Source organism: Pithys albifrons, chromosome 27, assembly GCF_047495875.1.
Source record: "Pithys albifrons albifrons isolate INPA30051 chromosome 27, PitAlb_v1, whole genome shotgun sequence".
Lineage (NCBI taxonomy): Eukaryota > Metazoa > Chordata > Aves > Passeriformes > Thamnophilidae > Pithys > Pithys albifrons.
Window position 1 is genome coordinate 4,226,766 of NC_092484.1, and position 27,898 is coordinate 4,254,663.

At 44.5% G+C, this 27,898-nt stretch overlaps 1 protein-coding gene across 1 annotated transcript in view; it reads left to right on the forward strand.

Moving 5' to 3' along the window:
- Positions 1 to 27,898, forward strand: part of LMNB2 (lamin B2) — a 36,601-nt gene that overhangs the window by 2,554 nt on the left and 6,149 nt on the right. Inside the window, exons 2-11 of the mRNA XM_071577848.1 lie at positions 11,149 to 11,285; positions 18,309 to 18,465; positions 19,507 to 19,632; positions 20,845 to 21,015; positions 23,030 to 23,155; positions 23,366 to 23,586; positions 24,111 to 24,399; positions 24,892 to 24,999; positions 25,853 to 25,972; positions 27,301 to 27,402. Of these exons, the coding sequence (XP_071433949.1) occupies positions 11,149 to 11,285; positions 18,309 to 18,465; positions 19,507 to 19,632; positions 20,845 to 21,015; positions 23,030 to 23,155; positions 23,366 to 23,586; positions 24,111 to 24,399; positions 24,892 to 24,999; positions 25,853 to 25,972; positions 27,301 to 27,402 (1,557 nt within the window). The remainder of the gene's footprint in view (positions 1 to 11,148; positions 11,286 to 18,308; positions 18,466 to 19,506; positions 19,633 to 20,844; positions 21,016 to 23,029; positions 23,156 to 23,365; positions 23,587 to 24,110; positions 24,400 to 24,891; positions 25,000 to 25,852; positions 25,973 to 27,300; positions 27,403 to 27,898) is intronic.

Consider the following 27,898-nt stretch of genomic DNA (forward strand, 5'->3'; position numbering starts at 1 on the left):
TCTGCATCTAGATCTTTATATTAGCTCTACATGCTTATAAGAGACTATTTTCTAGGGTGTTCAAGATGAAAATTCCCAGTGGTTGGCCTAAACTGTGTGCAAATTTGACTCTGATCTTATTTATAAAAGCTGACTGAACATTCTATTACTTTTGGCTTATCTTTGGTAATGGCAGAAAGCCTCTGCCACTGTGGCAGGTGAACCCTGTGGGATGCAGGAGGGAGGGACTGCCCACGGGGGGGCTCTTGGCTGAGAGCAGGTAGGTCCATGATCCAAGGTGAATATCCCAATGCTAAGGATGGCTATGGCAGGCAGTAACAGGAGCATGGTCTCATGAGAGAGATGTTTGTCCTTTGCTCCAGGATCCCACAGTGACCACACCTGAGCTGGGTGAGACCATTCCTGACTGACATGACATGTCCTGAGTGATGGGTGACCATTCCTAACACTCCCCAGCCCTACCCTGCATGTCTGGGAACAGTTTTGATCTGTGCTCAAAGCTCTGGTTTAGGGTAATATCTTAGAGATGAGAGAAGTTCTGATGCTGCTTGGACAAGAGCCATGGTCACTGTTCTGCCAGAGACTCCTTAACCATCAGCTGATCAGGATGTTCTTTTCTGTTGTTGTTTTAATCACCAGTTTGCAGAAGATTGCAGAAAACAGCCACTGTGTGGCAATCTCAGCATGGCCTTAGAATAAAATCACTCCTGTTGTGCATTTTGAGGAACATGGGGCTGCCACCTCTTAACAACAGAGAAAAGGAACTTGGCTGTTGATTTATCTTTAGTTCTTTACTAATTGTAGCCCTTTCCCCTGCTTTTCCTAGCCCTGTCCAATGCTGCTGTACCTTTACTTGTATGCAGTAGACCTTTAGAGAAGTAGGAAATGTATACAGTAAACCCTCAGAGAAATGGGCTGGCAGAGAGGAGAGTTCACAGATGTTGGTAGTGCTTGGTGCCAATAACACCAGTGTCATGGGTTTGATCCCCATGTGGGCCAATCAGTTCAAAGTTGAACTCTGCAATGGTTGTTGGTCCCTTTCAGCTCAGAATATTCTGTAATTCTGTGAAATGAAAAAAAAAATTGCCTGTGTAGGTGGGGGAACATCTAATTGTCCTCATACCTTCTCTGCTCTCCTGCCTGTAGCTTAGCCTGTGACAGAAGAGAACTTGAACTCATCCCCTTGGGTTTTTTCTACCTCCCTAGTACATGACTGGTGCTGTTCTCACCGTGTTTGGGTCACTGTTCCAATAACCTAATTTGTGAGTCTGTGAGGGGCAATACTGAAAGGACTAAGAGGAGAGTTCTAGAGCTCTCCTCAACTCTCTTTTGCCAAATCCCTGCCCTCCCCTGTAGTGCTTCTGGGTGTAGCTTTCCAGAACAGATGTTCTGATGGGCACCGGCGGGATTACTGCACTGTCTGGAGGGTGCCCTACTGTGCTGACTGTCTGAAAAGAGAATGAGAGAGAAAAATAAGAGAAGATCCCTGGAAACCTCAGCCAGTGACAGCAATTGCCCTTGTGACAAAAGCAGTGTCTACAGGAGTCCCCTCTTCACTTGTGTTTTCCCAGCTCTGTGGGTGTGAGTGCAGGTGGCTGCAATCTCATCTGGTCTCTGCTGACCTGCCAGTGTTGGAGCTACTGTGCCCTTTGTCCACACCAGAGCTCCTGTGACTGGGGTCTGGGGGCTGGGGGTGCCCAGTTGCCACCTGCAAAATGTGTGTTCAGATGCTGCTGTGGGTGTTGGGTCACTTGAGCTGTAGCCTCCAAAATACTGGGTTAAATGGTCTTCTGGTAGTATAGATGTCACCTGGGAGCTGACACAACACTCATCTTCATTGTTCTTGGTGAGTCTGAGCCACAGCTGACTGGTAGTCCTTTTCTAATCCATAACTGAGTAAATAAGAACATATTGAGCCATACCTGGTGGGAATACATTTGTGTTTTGCACATTAATGCATGCTAATTAGATTAGGGTTTCATCAACAGATTTGTCTGGAGTCACTTGTGGTTGGCCAGAGCATGTTTCTTGACATGTTTCATGTCTTCATGGAGTGCTTCATGTCTTCACTGAGTGACATCTCTCAGCTTTTCTCAAGGGGTTGCTGTGGAAAGGTCCGTGTTGGTGTGTCTGCCCAGTGAGCTTTGTTGAGTGCTCCCAACACAGACTGGTAGATGAAAGCATCAAGCAGTTGTGTCTCTCAGAGTCTGCTATGGAAATGTCTCTGTTTTCTTTTTTCTATTTCCTTGTTCTCTGTGTTGCCCAATTAAAATTTTGCAGGCTCTTTTGCCAGCAAAAGAGGAGAAAAAAGTGAAAGTACATTTGTAGTGTGTCTGTCTTGGCCTCTCTGCAGGACAAACTATGCTTGACTTCACATGGATATGAAGTGGCTTAGGCTGCAGCCTGTCCTGGTTCTTTCTGAACCCCATTTTGAGCTTTTAGCTTTATTTCTTCCATCACCTTCAGGTGGGGCTTACATTTTCAGAGGGCAGGGACCCATTTGTTGGCCTAACCTGTCATCTGGGAAGGTTGCCACTTCCCAGGGGCTTGAATTCTGGTTATGATAGAGAGGCTGCTGAGGCTCACTTGGCCACATGAATTTTGTCACTTCTGCATTTCCACGCAGGGTGATCTCGTGGTGTAAAGGAGAGCACTCTGGACTCTGAATCCCAAGGACCTGAGTTGGAGTCTCAGTGGGACCGTCCCCTGGCAGTTCAATCCCTCCCTGCCATCCCATCCCATCAGATCTGGGAGGCTCAGCAGAGTCAGCCCCGGTCACTACCGGGTGCTGTGACAGTCCAGAGGACTTCCCTGTCACTGTCCAAGCTCACTTGGCCATGGCAGATGGACCTCAGGACTTAAATGGTGGGGCCAGTTCTGTGCACGCTGTGCCTCACCTAAACAATCCACTGTGCAGGCTGGAAGGGCACGTGGGGAGAGCCCTTCCCAAATCTTCCTTTGCAAAGTCTGGCCATACATTTCCACATAGGCAGCAGTGATAGTGGCAGGACAGACCTGAAAAGTATCTAACATGACTACGTGGCTCTGGATGATTGTCAGTGGCATCAGAACCCAGCTGGTGTGGGGAGAGTGAAGAGCTTGAGGATGGTTGAGGAGATCCTGCAGACCAAGGCTGGGATGCACAACTGCCATTGGCAACAAGATTTTGGTTTCTACAGCAAATCCCAAGCACAGAGACTGAATGGAGAGTGGATTGAGAGCAGGCCTGAGGAGAAGGATTTGGGGTGTTGATGAGTGAGAAGCTCCACATACCCTGGCCATATGCACTGGCACCCAGAAACCAACCACGTGCTGGGCTGATCCCACAGCGTGGGCAGCAGGAAAGAGGGGGATTCTGACCCTCTGCCTCATTCAGGTGAGACCCCACCTGCAGAGCTGCCTCCAGCTCTGGGGACCAACATCAGAAAGACATGGAGCTGCTGGAGACAGTCCAGAGTAGGCCATGGAGATGCTCCCAGGGCTGGAGCTCCTCTGCTCTGGAGACAGGCTGGGAGAGCTGGGGGTGTTCAGCTGGAGAAGAGAAGACTCTGGGGACAGCGTAGAGCCCCTTCCAGAGCATAAAGGGGCTCCAGGAGGGCTGGAGAGGGACTGGAGACAAGGGCCTGGAGTGCCAGAACAAGGGGGAATGGCTTCCCACTCACAGAGGACAGGGTTTGATTGAATATTGGAAAGGAATTCCTGGCTGTGAGGGGGTTGAGGCCCTGGCACAGGTTGCCCAGAGAAGCTGTGGCTGCCCCATCCCTGGAAGTGTTCAAGGCCAGGTTGGATGGGATTTGGAGCAACCTGAGACAGTGGAAGGTGTCCCTGCCCATCGCAGGGAGTGGAACGAGATGGGCTTTAATGTCCTTCCCAACCCATTCTGTGGTTCTGTGACCATGGAACTGTCTTTCAGGATTGGCAAATGCTGCAGAGAGACAGAATCCACTGGATACCCATGTTATACTATGGGTGAGCAACTGGCTCACAGGTTGGGCACAAAGGGTTGTAGTGACTGGGGTAACACCAGGCTGGCCCTGGTCACTAGTGGGGTTCCTTGGACCAATTCTCTTCAACATCTCCATTATTGGCTTGGATGCAGGATTCAAAGGAGTACTGAGTAAGTTTGCTGATGATATGAAATTGAGAGGAGCTGTCAATTCCCTTGAGAGCAGACAGACCCTGCAGAGAGACCTCAGCAAATCAGAGAGATGGGCAATCACCAACCCTATGAAGATTAACAAGGGCAGGTGCCAAATTCTGCACCTGGGATGGGGCAACCCTGGCTGTGCGTGGAGACTGGGGAGTGAGAGGCTGGAGAGCAGCTGTGGGAAGGAATTTGGCAGTCCTGGTCAATGGGAAGTTGAATATGAGTCAGCAGTGCCCAGGGAGCCAGGAGGGCCAACCATGTTCTGGGGTGCATCAGGCAAAGCTTTGCCAGGTGGTCAAGGGAAGGGATTGTCCCTCTCTGCTCTGCACTGAGGCAGCCTCACCCTGAGTCCTGGGGCCAGCTTTGGGCACCACAGTGTAAAAGAGACATTAAGGTACAGGAGAGCATCCAAAGAAGGGCCACGAGGATGGTGAAGGGTCTGGAGGGGAAGCTGTATGAGGAGTGACTGAGGTCAGTTGGTTTGTTCAGTCTGGAGGAGACTGAGGGGAGATCTCATTGGGGTCTTCAGCATCCTCACAGGGGGAAGCAGAGGGGCAGGTACTGATCTTTTCACTCTTGTGACCTGTGACGGGACTTGAGAAAATGGCTGGAATTGAGTTGGGGGAGGGTTAGATTGGATATCAAGGAGGAGTTTTTCCCCAGATGGTGGTTGGGCACTAGAACAGGCTCCCTGGGGAAGTGGCCACAGCACCAAGGCTGTCTGAGTTCAAGAAGCATTTGGACAACGCTCTCGGGGACATGGTGGAATGGCTGGGATGTCCTGCACAGAGCCAAGAATTGGACTGGATGATCCTGATGGTTCCCTTCCAACTCAGCATATTCTATGACTAAGTAGGGCAAGTGTATCTACCAGTGGGGCTGGTCAGGCTGCTAAGAACTTTAAACTGGGAATGATGGAGGAGAGAGAGATCCTACTTGGGTAAGACCAGGTGAGGAAGTGGTGGAGGGGTTAGACAAGCAAAGGCCTGGGGTTATGTGAGCAGAGGAGAAGGCAACAGGAAAATGATGAAGTGGAAACATCCCATGTAAAGAAGGAAATGTCTGTGGGGTTCAGCTGTGCCAGTTGCTTTCCTGCCCTTTCTGGAGAATCATCACACTTGGGTGTCTCCCTGAAGTGTCTGTGGCTCTAAATGTGGGCAGCACGAGGAGCAGACGGGGCAAGAAGTCTGTGGGCACTGGCAGAACATTGACCTCTTTGGAATCAGGGATAGCTCCTGTGTCTGCAGTGCTGTGCTGGAGGGATGGATACAGGATACAAGCTTTCCAGGAAGGTGAGGAGTTGCCTTTCAAGAGAGAGAGAGAGCAGTGGGAATGCCTGGAGCTCTGCCTAGGGACAGGTTATGAATTAACTGAGAGCTTGTTGGTCAGGATGAGTGGGCCAACCAAGATGGGCAATGTGGGTCAAGAACCTGATCTGTCAAGAAGATGTCAATGAGGCCTCCTTCAGTCAGCTGGAAGAACCCTCACATGCACCAGTCTTTGTGCTTTCCTGCACCTATTGCATAATAAATAACACAGAACTGGTCAGGGATGTTTGGTCAGGACAGTGACCGTGAGACAGTGGAGTTCAGGATCTTTAGTGGATGGAGCAGAGCAAAAAACAGGACCACAACCCTGGACATCAGGAGAGTGGACTTGGGCCACTTCAAGGCTCTCTGCACTTGGAAAAATCCCATGGCTAGAAAGGGGTCCCAGAGAGCTGGTTTGATGTTCAGGTATAACCTCCAAGATCAAGAGTGGTCCATTCCAACAATCAGAAAATGGAACAAAGGGGACAGGAGACCTGTATGGATGAACAAGGAGATCCTGGCTAAACTCAGACACAAGGAAAGCAAATGTACTTAAAGCCCTCTTGTGGTCAGATCAGCCTTCAGGAATCCCAGGGCCCTGAGACCAGAGGGAGAGACTTTATACAGTATCTTGCTTTCTAAAAAGATTTTTATTCTCAATGTCTTGTTTTGCTTGTTTTAGCAAGTTCCTCAGAGTTCCTTAATTTCTATGCTGAAACAATTACAACAAGTTTTATTTTGTCTTATCTTGCTTCTGCAAGGATGCTGAAATCAAGTCTACTAAAGTTCCTGTATGTATGTATGTATGTATGGCCAAACTTCGGGAACGCAGATTTGGGCAGGGCTCTCCCCACGTGCCCTTCCAGCCTGCACAGTGGATTTCAGGTGAGGCTCAGCGTGCACAGAACTGGCCCCACCGTTTCAGTCCTGAGGTTCATCTGCCACGGCCGAGCGAGCTTGGACAGTGCCAGGGAAGTCCTCAGGACTAGAACCTACAGCCCCCGGCATTGCCCAGGAGGTCTCTCATCCAAGTACTAATCCGGGGCTGATCCTGCTGAGCTTCCGAGATCTGACGGGATCGGATGTCAGGGAGGCATTAACTGCCTTTAAAGTTCTTGACAAGGCAGTTAAATGGCTCCCTGATGGCCAATCCTGTCAGATCTCGGAAGCTGAGCAGGGTCAGGCCTGGTTGGTGCTTGGATGGGAGACCTCCTGGGAATACCTGGTTATACCATACCGGGGGCTGCAGGTTCCAGTCCTGAGGACTTCGCTGTCACCGTCCGGGCTCGCTCGGCCGTGCAGATGAACCTCAGGAGTTAAAGGGAGGGGCCAGTGTCACTCTGTGCCTCAATTAAAACATCCACCGAGCAGGCTCGAGGGACACACCCACCTGGGGAGAGCCCTGCCCAAATCTTCGTTTGGGAGGCCTGGCCATACTGACAGAGTTCTTGACAGTATCTGGGCAAACGTGCAGCTGAGAACCAGGTTTCTCTCTTGTGTCTTTCTGGATTAGGCACTCATGGGCACTCACTATAAGCACATGAAAGTAAGATCAGGTGTCGGGTCCTGATTACACCTTGGACTAACTGAAGCCTATTGGGATTACAATTAGAAAATTGTGTTTGCTGCTTCTTTGATCTCCTGTAATGCCTCTGTGTTCTTTGGTCAATAATCACTGTGTAAATCCATGCTGTTTCTCTATTCTGAATGCTGCATGCAGTTCTCTTAACCTGTTTTAAAACATCTGGAGCCTGTAAAAAATGCCTAAGGAAAAGGTGACAAATATGAGCAGAACAGCAGAACAATTTCTGACCAGGAGCAAATCTGGAGAAGAGATGAGGAGAAACCTGAGGTCTCCACATCAGGATTCCAAACAGATTTTTCTAGGAAGCAACCACTGAACATATTTCACAACACAAAAAATAAAGGCATGAAATAAAATTATCAAGCAGTAGGTCCTAATCTCCTGGCTGTGCTTGTGTGATACTCTCTGATGTGAAATCCAAAAGCTAAATTGATTTACAGTAGGATTAGGCAAATTAGCAGTGCTTGGTGGCTGCTGGGTTTTGGTTCCTGGAAGCAATCTTTGACTCAGATTTTTTTTTTTTAATTTTTAGAATCTGGAGTATGTGTGAGTGAAGAATTGTGTGTTGCCTCATTCTCTGTACTTTTTCACTTCAGCATTTGCTTCCAGCTGCTGCTCTTGCTGCCTTATACTGGAAGGGTTTTTGTGGTTTCAAGGATGCATTTGTGTCTTTCTGAAAGGTGGGGAGCAGGAAATAAGGGTTTGATGTGACCCAAGCAAGGTGATGAGAAATGACAAATGAAGGAAGGAGTTGAAACTGGTAGATTTTTTGATGGCAGATGTCGTCAGGCAGGTTGTCTCTTGCACTGAGTATTCCTTGGGAGTGCTCAAGGCCAGGTAGATGCTGTTTGGTGGTGGTGTGCTCAGAAGTGTGATGAGACAGAGAACCACAAATGGGCTTCACAGTTGCTGGAGGCACTTACTCAACTTGCAGCTCTTGTTGCTGCAGATATTGGCTGTTCCTGTTGACTGTTTGCTTTAATTTTTATCCAGAGAGGGCAGGTTAAATTTGTCCTTGGAGGTCCTGCTTTGGTTTAACAAGCATCTTTTTAAGAAGGGCAGCAAATGTAAAGAAATTAAAAAAGGGAGTGTGCAGGAGTGTAGATTCAAACCAGAACCAAATCTGATGTGTTCTCTAAACAGTGGCACTTTTGAGACTGTACTTCTCTGGAGATTTTCAGCAAGTCAGTTTCTTCCACCAAAATAGTGTTTAGGGGGTGACAGTTTCAGGGAACAGAAATACTTTCCATAATTTCTCTTTGTGCTGGAAAAGAGAGTCTTCTCTAAATAACCATCTTTGGCTGGCAGTGTTGTCAGTCTCTCAATACAGGGCCAGTTCTGCTGAGCTGTCACCTCTTGTTCTCATTTGAGCCTCCTGCTTCATTTGGGTCTCTTCTCTGCTTGACCAGTGTTGAAAATAAACATGATGCTGTGTTTTGTATGGTCTAGAAGGATCATCTTGACCTGTCCCCAGGTTCAGCTGGATCATCTAAAACTGTTATCAGTGTTACCATGAATCCATGTTCTCTCTGCATCCTGTTGTCAGAGTTCTAGCAATGGCTTTCTGTGGGTTTGTTTTCCAGTGATTGAAGGTGTTCCTTCTCCCAGCTGTCTGCTGCCTGCCTTTGCTGGGAGCTGCAGTGTGTCCTTATGTCTCAGTTATTTCTGTCTGCTCAGCATTTTAGCTTGAAATTCTAGTCAGAGTGGCTTTTTGACTTCATACTTTGGGCTGTGAGTGGGACCTGGGTGTTTCCTTCTCGTGGTTGTTGCTGGAGGAAGAGCAGAGAAGAGGTTAACATGCTGCAGGGGAAAACACACACAAAATTCCTACTGTGAGCTGTGAGTTATGCCATGAATGGATTGGTCCTATCTAATTAAGCAGTACAGTTTCTGCTTCTTTTTTAATAACAGGTTCAGAACAGCTTTCGACATGTGATTTTTAGCCCCATCAAGGTATGTTATCTCTACATGGGAATTGCATAAGGTGTTCATCCTTTGTTCAGGATATTGTTGTTTTGGTGGTTTTAAGATCTGCATTTTCTGTAATGCCTGAAAAGCATAAATTGCTTGTGGCCTGTTGTAAAGGTCACACCAGAAACACCTTTTTGTGACAGGATTGATGAAAACCTTGGCAGAAGGGCTGCCCTCCTTTACACCTTGACATGCACTTCTAGTTTATGCCCTGGAGACCTGGGAAGGGATTTGTCCTTGTGTCCTGCACTGTGATTTATTGTGTGTCTCTGAGCCTACAGCAATACAACCCCAGATTCCTGGTAGGTCTCCTGGGACAGGATTTGAGCACACTGAGGAACTGAAGGGTCTGAAGAAGGGCTGGAATTCAAGAAGGAGACCTGTAGATGCAGAACCAGTGCTTGGCCTTTGGACAAGTGTATTTTGCATTGTGATTTGCAAAGACTGTAGTTTCACTCAAGGCTTATCCATAATGAAAGGCTTTACATCTTAGAATCTCCAGTTTTTGGGGGTTTTTTTCATTGTAGAGTTCTGCATGAATGAGTTTAGTGCTTCTTTATAGAACTTTGTAAGTTTTGTCAGTGATAATTCAGAGTTGTCTTGGCTTGTGTCAGAGACAGCCTCTGGTAGTGACTGTGGAGAAAAAACAACCCCACCAAACCAGAACTTCGGTGGAGTAAAGCTTGAAAGGATTAAATCTTTAGAGAAAAGAATCAAGGTTGCATGGATAGATCATTGCATGGATAAGTTGTTTCCAGTGTGTGGTATGCTTGTAAACTAAGGCTTCTCAGCCCTTGTACTGTCTTATTCCAGTTAATTTCAGAAGTTTTAAGTCTGTCAGGAACTTAATTATATCCTGATTGCTTTTAATCAGTCTCTCTGAAGACCAGATGGTTGAGTCTGTCATTGGTGCCACCCTGAGACTGAAATGGTCACTTCTAGGAATGGAACATTTTGCTTTCTTGTTTCTGCATTTTATGCTTTGTTAGGAAATTTCTTTTCCTAAAAGTAGTGCATTCTCATTTTGACTTTTCTCACTCCCTGATTGCTGTGTTCCTGAATTTGTATTAGTAATAATTTTGTTTTGTTTCATTTTTATATTGTGGTTCCCAAAACTGCAGCCAGTCCTCAAGGTGAGGCTGTACCAGTGCAGGTCAGAGCTGATTTGTGCAATGTGGAGGAGAGGAGACTGAGCAGAGACCTCACAGGGGCAGCACCGACCTCTTCATTCTGGTGACCAGTGACAGGAGCCAGTGGAATGGGTGGAGCTGGGCTGGGGAAGGGCTAGGCTGGATATCAGGAAAACGTTTTTCCCCCAGTGGGTGGTTGGGTACTGGAACAGGTTCCCCAGAGCAGTGGTCACAGCCCCAAGGCTGTCTGAGCTCAGGAAGCATTTGGGCAGTGCCTCAGGTACCTGATGGAATTATTATCCTGATAAGTCCCTTCCACCTTGACATATTGATTATAATATGATTTTATGATAATTGTTCTGGTCCCTGTCAGGGAAGCAATAGCAGCAATCTTATATGGTCTGTACATTTTAGCTATCTGATGTACCTTTCAAATAATCTTGCACTCAAAAAATGAGATGTAGAAGTGTTTGAGGTGCCTCATGCAGCCTCAGTAGCTGATTGTGGGATATATTGAGTTGGGACAGGGAGAGGTCTGAGGTAGAGAGTCGGAGTGGAAGCTCATTTCTGAACACTTCACATTTCTGTAGTTCATCTGGTTTCACATTCTTCTTAGCTTTATAATGCAAGAGCAGCAGAGTCAAACTGGGCCCTTGTCTTTAAGTGTTTATAAAAACATCTCCCAAAGCAACAGTACTAGAAGCAAGAGCAAATAATTTGAGCTAAGATTGTAGGGGGCACTGATGTGCTTCAGTTTAACCTTTGGGGAGACTTCCATGCTTCAAATATAGTATGTGTTGTTATGTCATACTGGTAATAAAAACTAGATCTTTTCTTTGGTACTGCATATTAATTGAAAATGTTCAGTATAGAATGTTCTTAAACAGCAGAAATAATGTCATACACCCCTTTTTCCAAAGAAACTTCGGTGAAACCTGGTTCTGTGTTTCAATTCTTTGATAGTCTCTGGGATGTTCTTGTATCTGAATGCCTTTTTTCCCTCAGGTGAGTGGAATCAAGAGTCTCTATGAGTCTGAACTGGCTGATGCCCGAAGAGTCCTGGATGAAACTGCCAAAGAGAGGGCTAGATTACAGATTGAAATAGGAAAACTGAGAGCAGAACTCGAGGAGTTCAATAAAAGGTGAGAAGAGTACTCTGTTATTGTTATTTTTTTCTTTTCATTTGAATGGGCAATACTTGCTGTGGGAATGATACTAATGATGCTTCTTAAAATGCCTTTTGGAAGCAGATCCCGGAGAAGATACAGGTTTGTCAGAGGGAAATTCCTCAGCTTGTTGGTACAGCTGGTTAAAGCAGATAATTCCCCCAGTATATACACAATGTATTGGTGGGTACCAGATGAATACCCTGTGACTGGGGCAGTTTGAGGCTCTGCCTGCTCATCCTCTCATACCTCTCCTTATATGAACATGCACGTGTTCAGCTGCCTGGTAAACTGGAGTGAGAAACTGAGCTGGATTAAAATTGACCCATCCAAGGAAGGTTCATTTTAAAACATTATCAGGTTTATTGTCTGGTTCATTCTATTGAGTGGTTGCAGAAATGGACGGAAAGGGAAAGGGAGCAGTTTGGGAATATGGAAGCAGTGTCACCTTGAGAAACATGAAGCTGCAATATAAGTGTGCTGGAAAAAGACCTTGTACTGACTACATTTTTAAAAGCTGCTGTTCAGTCTGCATCACAGAGAACTGGCATAATCAGTCAGCTCCTGAAGCCAGATGTAATCCTTTATTTCGATTCCCATGGCAGTTCTTGTCATCAAATACTGTTCAGCACTAGAAACTGGATTTTAAAGTTAATATATGAGGTAGCAAAATCAATTTTTGCTTCTGATTGTATTTTGATAACTACTTTAATAGATAAGATTTGGGAATTACAGACTTTTCCTGAGCAGGTCAGTATGTACATCACCTGTATATGAATGCTGTTGGCCATAAAATAGCTTTTAATCCAGCAGTGCCAGTACAGGCCTACTGTAAGTCTCTCATCTCCCTCTGTTTGCATCCAAGTGGTTATACAAGGAATTAAGTATTTCCTTGCTTTGTCTTTTATTTCTGTCTAGCTAATTGGTTTTATGGTAAAGTATTTCACATTTTGTCTGTAAACAGCTTTATCACTGGATATTCATTTTCTGTGCTAATTAAAGTCAGCTGTTGGAGATATTTTGTGTTCTTTGCCCTAAAACAACTGTCCAGATATCAAACAACTGTAGTGTACACATCTGGATTTGAGTGAGTCAGTGTGAAGCCTGTTGAAGCACAGTCCATACCAGAGGCCTGTGTGTGGTCAGGCAACCTGTGCACTGCTATTTATGGGCTTGGTTAGTTCAGCTTTTGTTGGCCTTGGAAAACTCCTTAGGTCAGCCATAAACCTCTGAAGTGAAGTGAGGAGAATCCCACCCATCCCTGCTGGGACTGTTTTTCAGAGCCTCAGGCCAGCAGTCTTTGCAATAGTGTATTTTATATAAGTATATCATATACTTTGAGATGGTATATTTTGCCTGGCAGTTGGCACTGTGTGGTCACTGAGGTTGTTTCTCTTGTCTCAGTGATAGCAAATACTCTTCTTGCTTGGCTTTTAAAGCAAACTCCAGAAGAGAGCAACAGTAGTGACTGGGAACTGGGGTCAACTCTCCTGAAAGATGTTATTTCTGTGTTTTGACTTAAGGTATCCTTGTCAGAAGTATCTTCACTTGGCAGGTAGTGAGAATCCAGTTGATTCCAGTTCTTTGGGCTTTTCATACCACTAAGAGATTTTATGAATACCTTGTTGTGGAAAGTTGTACACTTTTAAAGTGATTGAAATGGTGTTTTTTCCTTGGATCACATCCTTTGTCCTTTGTTTGGACAAGTGAGTTGCCCCTGACTAGTCACTTTGAATGACTGGTTAATTCTACCTGACTAATTTCAAAGTTTTCATTTGTTTTCTGAGGTAAACTCAATATGATGAAAACATATCTGTTTTTCTGGTTTTGTTTGTTTTTACAGTTCACAGGAGTAGAATTGAGCTCTACTTTAAAGCTGCTTCTACCATATTCCTCCCAGTCCATGATACCTGTACTGTATTTGGAGTGTTCCAGCTTATGTGGCCAGATTTTAAATATGGCTCTTGCAAATGCAGCTTTTAAAAGTCTTTTTGCCTGATTGGCACAGTGTCCACTTAACATCTGTCTCATTACTGAAGCCTCCCTGCCTGTGCTGACAGTCAGTCAGTGCTTCTCACAGGCCAGGCTTGCTGGAGTGCTCCTTGGGCTGTGTATAGTGAAGAGCAGGTTAATGCTTAATTTTATATTCACTACTGTTACCTCCATCTCTCTCATGACATAGGAGAGACTGAAGGATGCCAGCACAGCCTGGCCAGGAGGAGCCCCAGACATTGCCACTCCATTGTTTGCTTGGAGTAGGTTGGGTTGCTGGGACAGGAGATAATAGACTTCCCTCTTAGGACACAGGATCCAAGTACAGCCAAACTGCTAAGCCTGGGTTTGTGCATGTGGGAAACCCCAAAGGTACTGAAGATTCTCCAGGGAGGCCACAGGGTGTGGTGGTGACATTAGGCCTAGTTTGTGTCTAAAGGAACTCAAGGCCTTACCCTTCTCATAGTTCATTCCTGGTACTGTTTGCTTGCACCCCTTCAATTTGTGAAGCAGCTGGCCAGCCTGCAGCAAGACCCTTGGATGGAACTCAAGGATTTGGGGCTGGGCCAGTTGTCTAGGAAAGAACAAGGTTTTTCTGTCAGTGTACTGGACTTCAGAGCAAGCACTTCTGCTTATGCCTTTCTGCAGCGTGTTCCGATACTGACGGATGTCACTCCTGTGGGGTTCTGTGTGACTGCAGACTCAGCTCCCAGGGTTTGGATGCTGGGACACATATTTGTGTATTTCAGATGGGTTTTTTTCTTACCATGTTACTGATTTAACATTTTTGGGGGGATGTTTAGTGCTTGGGATAATTTGACATAATCTTGCCAAGTAAGTCAACAGGAAGCATCCCAAGGCATTTTCTAGAGTAATTTGTCTTGGATTAGACCAAAGATCTATCTAAACTGTTAATTGATCTCTGTTAAAAGCCACTCATTAGAGAAGGGTAGAAGAGTGAAACATGCATGACATTTCTCTGGAATTCTCTTCCAGTTTTCAGCAATTCCTTCAGCTAAGGGCCCACCAAAACATGTGTGGTGTTGTCAACACACTAGAGGGAAGGGATGCCATCTAGAGAGACAGGCTGGAGAGCTGGGCCTGTGTGAACCTTGTGAAGGTCAACAAGGCCAAGTGTGAGGTCCTGCATGTGCATTGGGGCAATCCTGAGTTGCATAGGCACAGGCTGGGTGAAGAATGGATCAAGAGCAGCCCTGAGGAGAACCCAGGTATTGATGGGTGAAAAACTGAATTTGAGCAGTGTGGCCAGCAGGTCAAGGGAGGGGAGTCTCCCCCTCAAGACAGCCTGGAGTACCATGTTCAGTTCTGGGGCACCAACACCAGAAGGATGTGGACCTGCTGGAGCAAATCCAGAAGAGGCCATATCTTCTGATGTTCTGAGAACTGGAGCCCCTCTGCTTTGGAGTCAGGCTGAGAGAGCTAAAGAAGAGAAGGCTCCAGGGAGACCTTAGAGCCCCTTTCAGTGCTAATGGGGGCTTCAAGAGAGGAAAAGGGACTTTATGCAAGGGCAGATGGTGATAGGACAAGGGGAAATGGCTTCACACTGACAAAGGGCAGGGGTTGACTGGGTATGGAGAAGAAATTCTTCCCTGTGAGGGTGGTCCTGAATCCCTGTGAGGTCCTGAATTGTAGAATATTTCAATATCCTGAGCTGGAAGGGGCCCACAAGGACCATCAAGTCCAACTCCTGGCCCCACGTGGTACAGCCTGAGCAGTCCCACCCTGTGCCTGAGAGTGTTGTCCAAGCTCTCCTTGAGCTCTGACAGGTTTGGGAGTGTGATGGCTGCTCTTTTGATGCCCAACCATCCTCTGGTGGAAGAACCCAATATACAACCACTGGAGCAGTTTGCCCAGAGCAGCTGTGGCTGCCCCATCTCCCTGGAAGTGTTCAAGGCTGTGGTTGGATGGGGCTTGGAGCAGCCTGGTGGAGAGTGGAGAGTGTCCCTGCCCATGGCAGAAGGGTGAAACAAGGTTAGGATTAAGATCCCTTACAACCCAACCTATTCTGTGATTCTGTGTATTTTACAACATGTACAATTGGTACCTTGAATACAACTCCTGAATCTAGATTTTTGCTATTGAACAAAGTTCATAAAACATTTGGGTAGCTTCACATTATAGAAAGTGAATTATCTTTAGAATGTTTGAACACTTCTTATATGATGTAAAGAACAGTTCAGCTATTTAAAGATGTTTGTAGCAGCAGTAGGGACATATTTTTATATCTAGAATTAAAATACTGTTGTAAAAATGTCCATTCTGATATCATTCTGTAGCAAGTATAGTCCTTTCCTATATGCTGTGTAGCAGCTTCCAGTGCTTCTGTTTTCATCTTAGCTGTTTGACAAAACTTTTGACTGGTGGAGGTGGGGGGATAAGTGGAAAAGGTGGAGGTAGGAATAGTTAATTTCCTGGTGAGGTGCATAACACTTCTACTGGAGTGGACCAGCACCATTCCACCAGACTTGGTGAAGTGATTAAGGCCCATTTAGTCATAGCAGGGATAACTTTGATGTCCTGGTTAAGGAAAGTTTCTGTCCTGGTGTCCTCAAAGTGCCTGTTCATACTTTGACCAGTGCCCTGCTCCCCAGGTCAGGCCAAGTCTGCGGGTCTGTATCTGTCAGGCCCCATCATGGTGCTCCTCTGAGCAGTCTCTGCCCAAGCCATGCACTCCCAGCTCGAGAGGGCTGTGGCCTCCTCTGCCTGCTACCCCACATGTAGGGGCAAAACTAGGGGGGATGGCTTCAATCTGAAAGACAGTAGGTTTAGGTAAGATATTAGGAACAAATTCTTCCCTGTGAGGGTGGGCAGGCCCTGGCACAGGTTGGGCAGAGCAGCTGTGGCTGCCCCAGCCCTGGAGTGTCCAAGGCCAGGTTGGACAGGGCTTGGAGCAACCTGGTCTAGTGGAAGGTGTCCCTGCCCATGGCAGGAGGTTGAAATGAGATGAGCTTTAAGGTTCCTTCTATCCCAAGCCATCGTTTGATTCTGTGGTGAGTGAAATGTTTCCCTTGAGCAAACTTGGCACTTCTTGGGGGTTACCCAACTTGTTCCTGAAAGCTTTGTCACGTCTCATCACATACCCTGGCTGCTGTTGGGGAACTTGGAGGCTTTTCAAGGATCTGCAAAGCAGGTGGCACCATTGTAAAATCTTTGTCATGTTTTTGCATGAAGTCAATAAACCAGGCTGAAATTATAAATTGAAATAAAAATGGGAATGAAAGCAGCTTGCATTGTTGTCAGTGTCAGTGTCCTTGAAGGAGCAGAAGTCTCTTATCACTGTCAAGAATTCTTTATTATGCTTTTTCAAGCTATGCATCAAACATTCTCTTCATTCCCATCCCTTGAAGCACTCATTTGCCTCCTGGCTTTTGCAGGTGGGGGGAAGCAGGGCCTGTGTGAGCACACACTGCTGTTCTGCTTCCTGTGAAGTGCCATTTGCCCTTTGGGTCCTACCCAGGCAAGAAGGGTCCCAGGTCTAATTGTCTGGGACACAGCACAGTGACAGGTTTTACTATACAACATGTGTGACTCAATGGCCTGTGACATTCTGATTGCTGCTAAATAACTGTCTTTTAAGTGGAAGTCATGTTTTGTCTGCATGTCTTGTTTGAGTTTGCAGACACTGCACATATGTTGCAGAACAGAATTCACAGCAACAGATTTCTTAATCATCAGTCCAAAATTGGTTACAGTTAAATGGAAACAAATTCCGAGATCTACACCATGGAATGCAGAGAGAAGACATGAGCCTTGTAGCTCACAAAATAAGGGTGTTGACTTAGAAAAATATGCATGTAATGAAATACTGTCTGTAGGGCACACCAAGACCCCATAATGGGGGATTTTTGTTAGATAACTGACCGTTGTGTTTTGTAAGAGTTATGAGCAAATTAGAAATTCAAAAAGACAGTAAAAGTAATGAGAAGTTTGGGAACCAAGGTCAGGATTTGGACTAGGAAGCAATGTTTATATGATCTAAAGCAGTGGGTTTCAGCTTTTTTTAAATTTTATTTTCCTTTTGCAAGCATAGTGTATTTTTCTATGTTTGGAGTTGCAGATCAAATACTGAGCTTTTCAAAGCCTATACGTAGTAGGAGTTCCCCTCAAAGTTACTTCTTATGAGCCCTTAAAAGCAGCTTATGGACCACAGACTGGAAACTACTGATCTATTTGATCAGGAGAAAAATTAAGTCTAAGATAGTTTAAGAGAAAAAGATAAAAAGCTGTTCCCTGCATTGCAAATGGTGTGAGACTATAACAGCAAGCCTAAGCTGCAGCAAGGAGGGATTACTGCACATAATAAACCAGTTTTTCAGTAACATAAGGACACACATCTAGAGAAGCTGCAGAAAATGAGTATATTAGTGGAAAAGATTTATAAATATTTAGTGGGCAGGAGGAAGATGACCTTAATGATTTCAACTCAAATAGTTATATTGACAGTGGTCAGAGGTGCTTTGCCTGTAATGAATAATGCTGAAGAAATACTGTTTTATTGCTGAAGGGTGACCACACACTCCATAGCAAACTCCTTTGTGTGGGAGTATGTCATGAGGAATAGGCTTGGCCACATCAAATACAAAACCCGGGGATGCTCAGGCCTCTTTGGGGGTTACATGCACTCTTCTTCATGGGCTGTGCTGTGAAGTAGAAGATTTTAGCAGTTTAATGTTCTGTGCAGCTGCAAGATGAAAAAATACTGTTCACACCTTGTGTGTGTTGTCATCTCCCCTCTGCCAGAGTTGCCTTCATGTTTTTCCCTTGTCTGTCCCTGGCATGTTCTTTACTGGGCCGTGCGTGGCGCCAGCTCTGCATGTCGGGGGTGTTTCAGGTCACTGATCAGCAGCATCTGCAGTGACTCCAGGAGCTGCACAGGGGTGCACAAGGCCTGAGAGAAGGTGTCTGATAACAAAATACGTGTCCTCATGAGTAGGGCATGCTCAGGATGGGTGTGCACCCACATATAACGAACTTTTGATTTTCCAGCTACAAGAAAAAGGACGCGGATTTGTCTGTGGCTCAGGGTCGCATTAAGGATCTGGAAGTTCTCTTCCATAGAAGTGAAGCAGAACTCAACACTGTCCTGAACGAAAAGCGCAGTCTGGAAGCAGAGGTGGCTGATCTGCGTGCCCAGCTTGCCAAGGTAGGACAGGGGTTGTTTCCTTGCTTTAGTACAAGACAGGCTGCGTGTAAAATTCCCTGTCTTTCTTTTCAGTTAGTTTATAGTCTGAATATCATTGGTCCACCTCACTTACTTTGCCTCCCTCTCTTGGATGCAAAACTAAGCCTGGAGGAGGAGGCTCAGAGGTGACCTCAGCACTGTCTGGAACTACCTGAAGGGAAGTTCTGGCCACGTGGGGGTTGGTCTCTTCTCCCAGGCACTCAGCAATAGGACAAGGGGGCACGATGGGCTCAAGCTCTGCCGGGGGAAATTGAAGTTGGAGAGCAGAAAAAAATTCTTTACAGAGAGAGGCATTGGAATGGGCTGCCCAGAGAGGGGGTGGATTCACCATCCCTGGAGATTTTTCAGCTGAGCTTGGCCGTGGCACTGAGTGCCATGATCTGGTAAAGGGACTGGAGTTGGACCAAGGGTTGGACTTGATGATCTCGGAGGTCTTTTCCAACCCAATAGATTCTATGATTCTATAATCTCTGTAACAGTCAAAACAACACAGTGTTTTGGCCATTCTGCTCATCAAAAGCTTTTATTTAAAAATTTCTGATGTTTCTGTTTTCTTGGGATATCGAGTTACTAAATGTTGTCCTTTGTAAGATCCTACACAATTTGACACTTGTGCTGGAGTCCTCAGTGGGACTATTCTAGCAAGAAAAAGAAGGTGCAACACATTGTGCTTGAGGAATTAATAATTCTAAGCTCCAGTATCTCTATATTGAAATAATTCTGCGTTTTAAATACCTGGTATGCAAAGGTGAAAGCTTGGTTTAAATATCCATTAGCACACACTCTTGTTCTTTCTTTGTTGGTAGTGTTTTTTGGGGTTGGTTTGGTTGGTTGGTTGGTTTTGTTTCTTTCTCTGTGGTTGGTTTGTTGATTTTTTTAAATCAGTGGCTTGATGTTAGATTTGTTACTGTGAGTAATTGGTGCAAAGGCATCAGATAAAGACCTTAAAGAATCCAGGCATCCAGACAAAGTTAAATGTTTATATTTAAAATTCTGTACTAGGCTGAAGACAGTCATGCTGTGGCTAAGAAGCAGTTGGAGAAGGAGACACTCATGCGTGTGGACCTGGAAAATCGATGCCAGAGCTTGCAAGAGGATCTGGATTTCAGGAAGAATGTGTTTGAGGAGGTATTATCAACCTAGTAATCTTGCTGTAGTCCAAAGTTTTAATCAAAAACTGACTGTCAGTAACTACTACCTAGTTCAGGCAGGGAAAATTGGTATTACCCTTCCCACAAATGGATTGAGTAATAAAATAGTTGAAAGTTTTGCACCTTTTTACATGGTAAATCAGTGGTGGAGCTGGCATAAGAGCCAGGTGACAAGGCTGTTGTCCCATGGGCAGGTGAATTAATGGAGCAGCTGACTGCTGTGGGAAGGAGAAAGTCTTCTTCCCTCTCTCTGAACCTGGTTGCATGGCCCTGCTCCTTACTTGCACCAGCTTTGGTTGTAGTTGGACCTGGCTGAGGCCTGAACTGCTGGATCAGCTCAGCCCTTCTGGTCCTTTGTAGCTGAGCAGTCATACCTACAGTTACTGAGAGACTGCTGCTTGCTGGTTTTTCTGGTGCAAAAATGCACCACAGAGGGGAGAGCTTCTTCCATATCACTTCAGAGCACACTGCTGTCAGTAAAGGGCATGTTTCTGTGGGTCTGTTTTTAGATGTAGAGCATTCCTGCAAAACAACTTGTAAAATTGCTCTGAATTTCTGTTAGCCTGCTATGACTTAAGTCTAGGCATGCAAAATTGAGTCTTGCTTTACTTGCTGTTCCTCCTCGTGGCCCATGCTGGTAACTTCAGGCCTTCTCCCAGTACTCAGAACTGCTCCCTGCTTTTTTCTCCTGCCCTGAAGGAGGAAATTGTTTCTTCCATCCACACACTCAGACATGGCCAGGTCTCTGCATGGCTCAACATGGATAAGTGCATGAGTAAGCCTTACCTTACTAGCTTGGGACCAGTGTAGACTGGAATTGTGCTGTTGGGATGTATATTGAGGAGGAAAGGGGTTTTAGTGGATTCTCTTTGCTATATAAAAATTAATGTTTTCTCCTTCTTCCCTCCCATTTTGACTTCTGTATCATAAAACAGCTCTTTATAAACTGTATAATGGCTATTTCTGAAGCTGTTTTTAGGTTGGATCACTTTAAAGAGTTATATCCTGCCAAATGAGAACAGTAACTTGCATTTCTTGGTGCCTGCAGCACTTCCAGGCTTAAAGGCCTGTTGTACTGTAGCTCCTCTGCATTAAATAGTTAGTGCTGAAACAGTTAATTGTCTGAATTTAATTGCTTGTACTGTTTACCCTTATGTGGGAATTTGTCCCTCTTTTTTTGTGTGTGTAGGAAATCAGGGAAACAAGAAAACGACATGAACATCGTTTGATTGAGGTGGACACAAGCCGCCAACAGGAGTACGAGTCCAAAATGACTCAGGCTCTGGAGGATCTGCGAAATCAACATGATGAACAAGTCAAACTGTATAAGATGGAGCTGGAGCAGACCTACCAGGCTAAGGTAACAACTGCTGTCCACAGCATTATCAGACTGAAAGCCCAGTGCATGAGATAAAACCATTTCTACCAGCCCTACTGTTCTTTAGGAGACCAGTAACTACAATTTGAGGAAGCTTTGTCCCAGTGATCACGTGTCTCCTCTGGGGCTTGGGTTCAGGTGCATTTCCAGAGAGGTTATAGCCAGTCAACATACAGACTTAGAGAATGAAAAGGTGACAAGATTTGAACAGGGGAATGATGAACAAATTAAGCTGCTTTTTCCTGTATAAAAGATGGTTGTTATAAATGAATTTGGAATGTGAAGGGAAAGGCCCTTAGCTGTGAACTTTGTTCTGTGGGTTGCTGGGTAAAGATGTGCCCCTGTTACAGCTGGGAAGAAATAGGATGTCAAAGTGGATTGTTAAGTTTAGCTACTGAGCAGGTCCAGGATGAGATGATGTTTGGAAAAACTCACTTCTCACACAGAACAGATGTGGAGCTGCTGGAGCAAGTCCAGAGGAGGCCACAAAAGCCATCTAAGGGCTGGAGAGATCTGAGAGAGCTGCTGTGGAGAGAACTGAGAGACTTGGGGTGTTTGGCCTGGAGCAGAGAAAGCTTTGGGCAGACCTTATGCAACCTTTGAATACTTAAAGAGGGCTTATAAGTAATAGAAATTCTAATTATGAGGATTTGGCAGTACCACCAGCATGACTATAAGGTTGTTAGACTTCAAATATTTTTGATTTTACACTTTACAAGAGGTAATGGAGTGCATAGTTAAGTTCCTTCAAAACCTGTAGCCTAAAAAAGGCTCTGGGTGCTGCTTAGAACAGCAGAGCTAATGAAGATTGATTTGGTAAAGCTTTGTGCCATGTGGCTAAAAAACATCATCTGCCTGTAACATTTCTTAGATTTGGGTTGGTTTGGTTTTTGGATGGATTCCATGGTGTGTGCCAGAACTGTTGAAGTCCAGCTGCAAGGCATGCAAAGGATTCTTTTTCTCACTGTCTGCTTGATGAAACCTATCGAGTAACAGCTTTGAACTCCATTGTTGCTCTCTGATTTGGTTAAAATTAGCCACTGGAAATAAAGCTTGTTTGCTCGGTGAAATTAAGAAAAAGTGAAAACAAATCGTATGTTGGCAACTATTAAAGAGAATAAAGAGGATAAAACAAAAACATTGTGTTACCTCTGGGGCAGGATGTCATCTGGAGTGCCATGGGTAGTTTTATTCCTTCTTGGGAAGGTACTGCAGAGCAATACAGAGCAGACTGACAGAGACAAGTATGAAACAGGTCATAGGAAAGTTGTAATAAAACTTCATCTGGAAAAGAGATACATTGAGAGAAGGGAAAGATACAGTGGATGTCTGTAAAAGGGTAAATAGCATGAGGAAGGTGAATGAGGAGTGTTGGTTTTTTTCAGTAGAAGTGGGAACATTGAATGTCCAGTGGCAGATTCAGAAGAAACAAAGAGGACTGTTCTTCATTAATACAGAGCTAAACTCTTTGCACCATAAATTCAAAAAGCAGAGACAAATTCTTGCCTGAAAAATCCACTGACAGACAGTAAGCAGCAAAATATTGTCTCTGGCTTATTAAGTCCCTGAGTTGTAAATGGCCAGAGGAAACATAATACCTGTGGAATATTTTTTTCAGTTAGCCCTTGGGCATCCAGGGAACTGTTGCACCAGGATGTGAACTAAGTAGGCAGCCTTTGCTGTCGTCCAGTGTGATTGGTCTTACGACAAACAGGCAGAGCATGTGGTCAGTTCTTTGGAAACTCTAAGGCTGCTTGTATTATGGAAGGGCTAATATGCTATTTGTTTAACATCATAAGGAAATCCTATAGGAACAGGTCTGAAAGGTATTTTCCTGGTCCTTTCCTGCTTTTCCTTAATGCTGTAAACTTCTTATCCTAAACTTACCAGATGTCCATTTAAAATTTTTTAAGATTAAATAGTTGATATTTTTTATCAAAAGGATATCACAGGGTATCTAACCCAATGCAAGTGACCTTTAAAACTTGCCTTCCAGCTGGAGAATGCCAAATTGTCCTCTGACCAAAATGACAAAGCTGCTGGTGCTGCTCGAGAGGAGCTGAAGGAGGCTCGCATGAGGATAGAAGCTCTCAGCTACCAGCTTTCTGGCCTTCAGAAACAGGTAAAGGGGCTAAATTTGCTTTCATCTTGAACACAGAGCACTGTTTTCTGTGGATATATTAACATTTCTGGCCCTTCATGTTTTCTGAATTTTACATAGAGAAATCTTTGGTACGTCCATTTGGGAGTTTGGTACGTCCATTTGGGTTTTAACCTTTTGAGTGGAACTCCGTGACAGCCAACTGGGCTTTCCCTTGTGCTCTCTGCCTAGGCCAGTGCAGCGGAAGATCGCATCCGGGAACTGGAGGAGATGATGGCTGGCGAGCGGGAGAAGTTCAGGAAGATGCTGGATGCAAAGGAGAGGGAAATGACAGACATGAGGGACCAGATGCAGCTTCAGCTTACGGAGTACCAAGAGCTGCTTGATGTTAAATTAGCACTGGACATGGAGATCAGTGCTTACCGAAAACTCCTGGAAGGGGAAGAGGAAAGGTATGTATAGATTCCACTCCTTTTCTAAGGACTAGCAGGTGTTTTTTCATTTCTTACACTTACTTTTTTGCCATTTGAACAGGAGGGCCCAGATTTTCTTTCACTGAAATAATGTTGACTTCACACCACAATGTGTTTTATGGAACGCTTGTTCTCAGCTGAACACTGTGTTTATTTTATTTTGGTTTTTGTAATGGTCTTGAAGTACAGTTGAATGTATCATTGTGTGCTTGGTCTTCATCTCCTCTGCATTTTCCTGGTTTTAAGTCACGTTGCTCAAGGATAGTGTGTTTAGTAGTAGCTGTACCGGAGGGAAGGGTTAAGTAATCTGTGTTGCTCTTATTAGTGCCAGAGCATTCCTCAGGGATGGTAGCCTGTCCTCATGTGTGCAGTCTTACTGACACACTGAGTGAGGCTGCTGTGTCAGCCTTGGGGCACGTTACAGTCTGGTTTCTGAGAACATTGCAGCTCTGTCTGTGGTTCCCTGGGTGAGTTAATTCAAATGCTTTCTTGATTGCTTTAAGGTTAAAGCTCTCTCCGAGTCCCTCCTCCCGTGTCACAGTCTCTCGGGCTACCTCCAGCAGCAGCAGCAGCACTTCACTTGTTCGCTCTTCCCGAGGGAAGAGAAAACGTATTGAAGCAGAGGAGCTTTCCGGCAGTGGAACAAGTGGGATTGGCACTGGGAGTGTCAGTGGCAGCAGCAGCAGCAGTAGCTTCCAAATGTCCCAGCAAGCTTCGGCTACAGGAAGTATCAGCATAGAAGAGATAGACCTGGAGGGCAAATATGTTCAGCTGAAGAACAATTCAGAGAAGGTGAGTGTCAACAGAACTCAGAGAAAGCAAGGAGGAGATAAATTGAGACCTGACACAGCCCTTTGCAGCATGAGTAGATACAGCCACATGGAGAGCAGGAGCAGCATCTCAAGGTGCAGCATCCTGCAGGAATTAACAGGAATTAAAAGTTGAACATTGTGTTGGGTTAACATGAGTGTAATGTTTGCTGCAGGAGCAGAACACAGTTTGTGTTCCAAATGTGTAAACGTGTGCTGGGATATTGCTCACAGAAACAGTCTGCTGTCCAGCAGAACTTTGTTTTGTGAAATGAAGATACTTTAAAATTTTGCTGAATGACTTTAAGGGATTTACATTTTAGACTCTTACTGAATATAGAAAAATACTTTCAAGGTAGAATGCAGATGTCTAACAACCATGCAAATAAACTTATGTTCACAAAGCCTAAAGAAAACTGATGCATGTTTGCTCTGTTTTGTTCACTCTAAATAACCTTCTGACTCTCTTCATTAGGATCAATCTTTGGGCAGCTGGAGGCTGAAAAGACAAATTGGAGATGGAGAAGAAATTGCTTACAAATTTACTCCTAAGTATGTCCTCAGAGCTGGGCAGACTGTTACAGTAAGTTGTTCTTACAGTATTTCAACAACATATTCCTTTGTTGATGCTGTGGCAGTTGTAAATTTTGTAGTTTGGTACAGCATGATTTGGTGTATAACCTTTGGGTTTGTGGATCTCACTTTAGAGGAGCGAGATTTCAGTTTCAAAAATGCAGAACAGAAAATAAATTTCTGTATTAGCACTTCAGTATTGAAGACCAATTTTGGGCACAGAGAAAGTTGAAGAAAAAAGGTATTTTGGGGGATGTGTCAAGGACTATTTGTTTTCAAAGACTTTTACTTCGATTTGGAACACTGATCCTGCTCAGCCTCTTAAGGAAATGGGAACATTTCATATCATTCATTCAGTCTAGTAGACTGTAATTAAGACTAGATGTTCTCAGCCTTAACTGTAGTAGAACAGCTGCTTGTCTATAATTTTGTATTTTATTTTCAGTCTGCAACAAATGTTCTTTAAGAAGAAAGAAATTTATTTCTTTTAATCACTTCTAGCAATGTCTACTTAAATATCAATTGTTCACATAGATATAAAAGATTAAGTTGATACACTACAAGCTTCTTTTTTTACAGTATAGTCACACAGACAGTGGTAGGAGAAATTTCTATATTCAGAAAAGAATTGATGAATGCAATATTAGTTTTTTTCTTGTTTTTATGGCTAGTGTTACTTTTTGTTGCAGACTGACAAGAATATCTTACTACAAGTTACAGTGTAGATAAAAGTAGGATAAAACTGCCATTGGAATTGGGAAAAAAACCTGGTGTGTAGAGGGAAGTAGGAGAATTAGGAGGAATTGTATATTTAAAAGAAGACATTGCATGAACATTTAATTACAGAATGTCTTTCTGCCTAGATTTGGGGTGCAGACGCAGGTGTGTCTCACAGCCCCCCTTCTGTCCTCGTGTGGAAGAATCAAGGCAGCTGGGGCACCGGAGGGAATATCCGCACTTACCTCGTGAACTCGGAGGGAGAGGTAGGCTGTGTCTGTGGGCTGGCTTATCTCCCAGCCTCTTTAACCTGAGGGTGGGCTGACATGACAGTGGCAAAATCCTGATTGTAAGATCTCCCCTATTATCTTCTAATATAAAACAGTTTGTGCCACTGAAATAATTAAATATCTGTACATATCTCTGACATTTTGGGGATATTTTTGAAAACTGTGATCATCATTGTGATTATACCCATAGACATTTTTATCCTGTTTTAGAAAAAAAAATTGTTTGGAATTTGAGTATGTACTTTCAGAAGAGACAAGAAAAGAAACATTGCTGGCAATTCAAAGATCCATTATATAGCCCCATAGATATTTGGGGGTACAATGTAAATATTAATGTAGGAAGATAGCTGTCATTTCAGTGTTGGAAGCATAGCATAAGTTCTTTTTTGGCAGAGGTTCCTGTGTGTTCTGCATTGTCCTGCATCTGGTCACAGATAATGTTTTAAAACCATCCCTGCAGATGACTTCTTCACTGGAGAATAGTTCTTTGGCTGTTACTCATAACTGCCATTATCCCAGCCATCTGATAGGGAGACAGACCACATTGTATCAGTTTTTGTGATGCTTTTCTTGCTGGCAGTTCTCTGGAAGCACTTTGTGCACAGTGTGAGGTAGGAGAGGGTCATTTGTACAAATAGGAAGCTGACTGTCTCAGTATTCAAACTGAGTGATCAAATGAACATCTGAAAAAATTTCAAATCTCTTGTCTGTTCCAACTTTCTCTTCCCTGCTAAAAGTGCATGTTAAGGACAATCCACAACTAGATATTTGTACCTTTGATTTCCAGGGTGCAAGTAGATAGAAGAATTTTTTACCACTAAGATGTGTTAAAAATAATTTAGTAATAAAGGAAGCTTCCTGGGGTTTTAGAATTCTTTTTAGAATTACTCTGATAACCAACAGATGCAATTGATATGGAATATTTAGTAGAAATTGGGAATATTCTTAATGTTGTGTAATCATACTGAGAAAGTTTTGTTTCCCATATTATAGTCTGTCTCAGACAGCTCCTACCTGTGTCTGCTGTGACCTTGTATAAAATTGAAACATGTCTGCTTCCTCTGCAATTCCAGGGTAATGCAGGAAAATTCCTGTGGCTAAATTACATTACCATGCCTTTTAGTGCACAGTAATAGGAAAGATGTTGTGGTTTGCAGGATATTACTATTATTTGCTTACATGGCTAATGTTAAATCTAGGTCAAGTTGCTTTAAATCCTCCGAAATTTGATAGGGATGATATATTGATGGCATAGCAAAAACTTAAGGAATAGATAAAGACTCCTTATCTGTCATTTTGTGCAGGAAGTTGCAGTGAGAAGTGTTACTAAATCAGTAGTTGTGCGGGAGAACGAAGAGGAAGAGGATGAGGCAGAGTATGGAGAGGAGGACCTTTTCAACCAACAGGTAATCAGATGCAGACCAGATGTTTAACTTGTGTCTTATTGGTTGGATCAATCAGGCATAAGATTTATGGGGTCACTCCAACTTTTGTCAGCTCTGAGCTTTCTGGTCCATTTTGCAGTGATTGCTGAAGCCCTGCAGCACTGCTGCAAACACAGAGAGAGGATCATGTGGGCAGGGCTGCCAGGAATTGCTGCTGGGATCCACCCTGGTACAGCTCAGGCAGTGGCTGGTGCCGGCTCGGGGTGTCTGTGGCCAAGTGCTCCAGGTCACACATTCACAGCACTGTCAGTGTTCCTCCCCTTCAGTATCTGCTGCTCTGTAAAACTGAACTGGGGCATTCTGGCTGCAAGCAGAATACAGCCAGATAACCTCTGAAAACCAGCAAAGGGGGGTGCTTCTGTTGCTCCAAGCTTCAGCTTATTGGTTTATTTTATGACAAATACCTGAAGGGAAGTTATAGCCAGGTGGGGGCTGGTCTCTTCTCCCAGGCACTCAG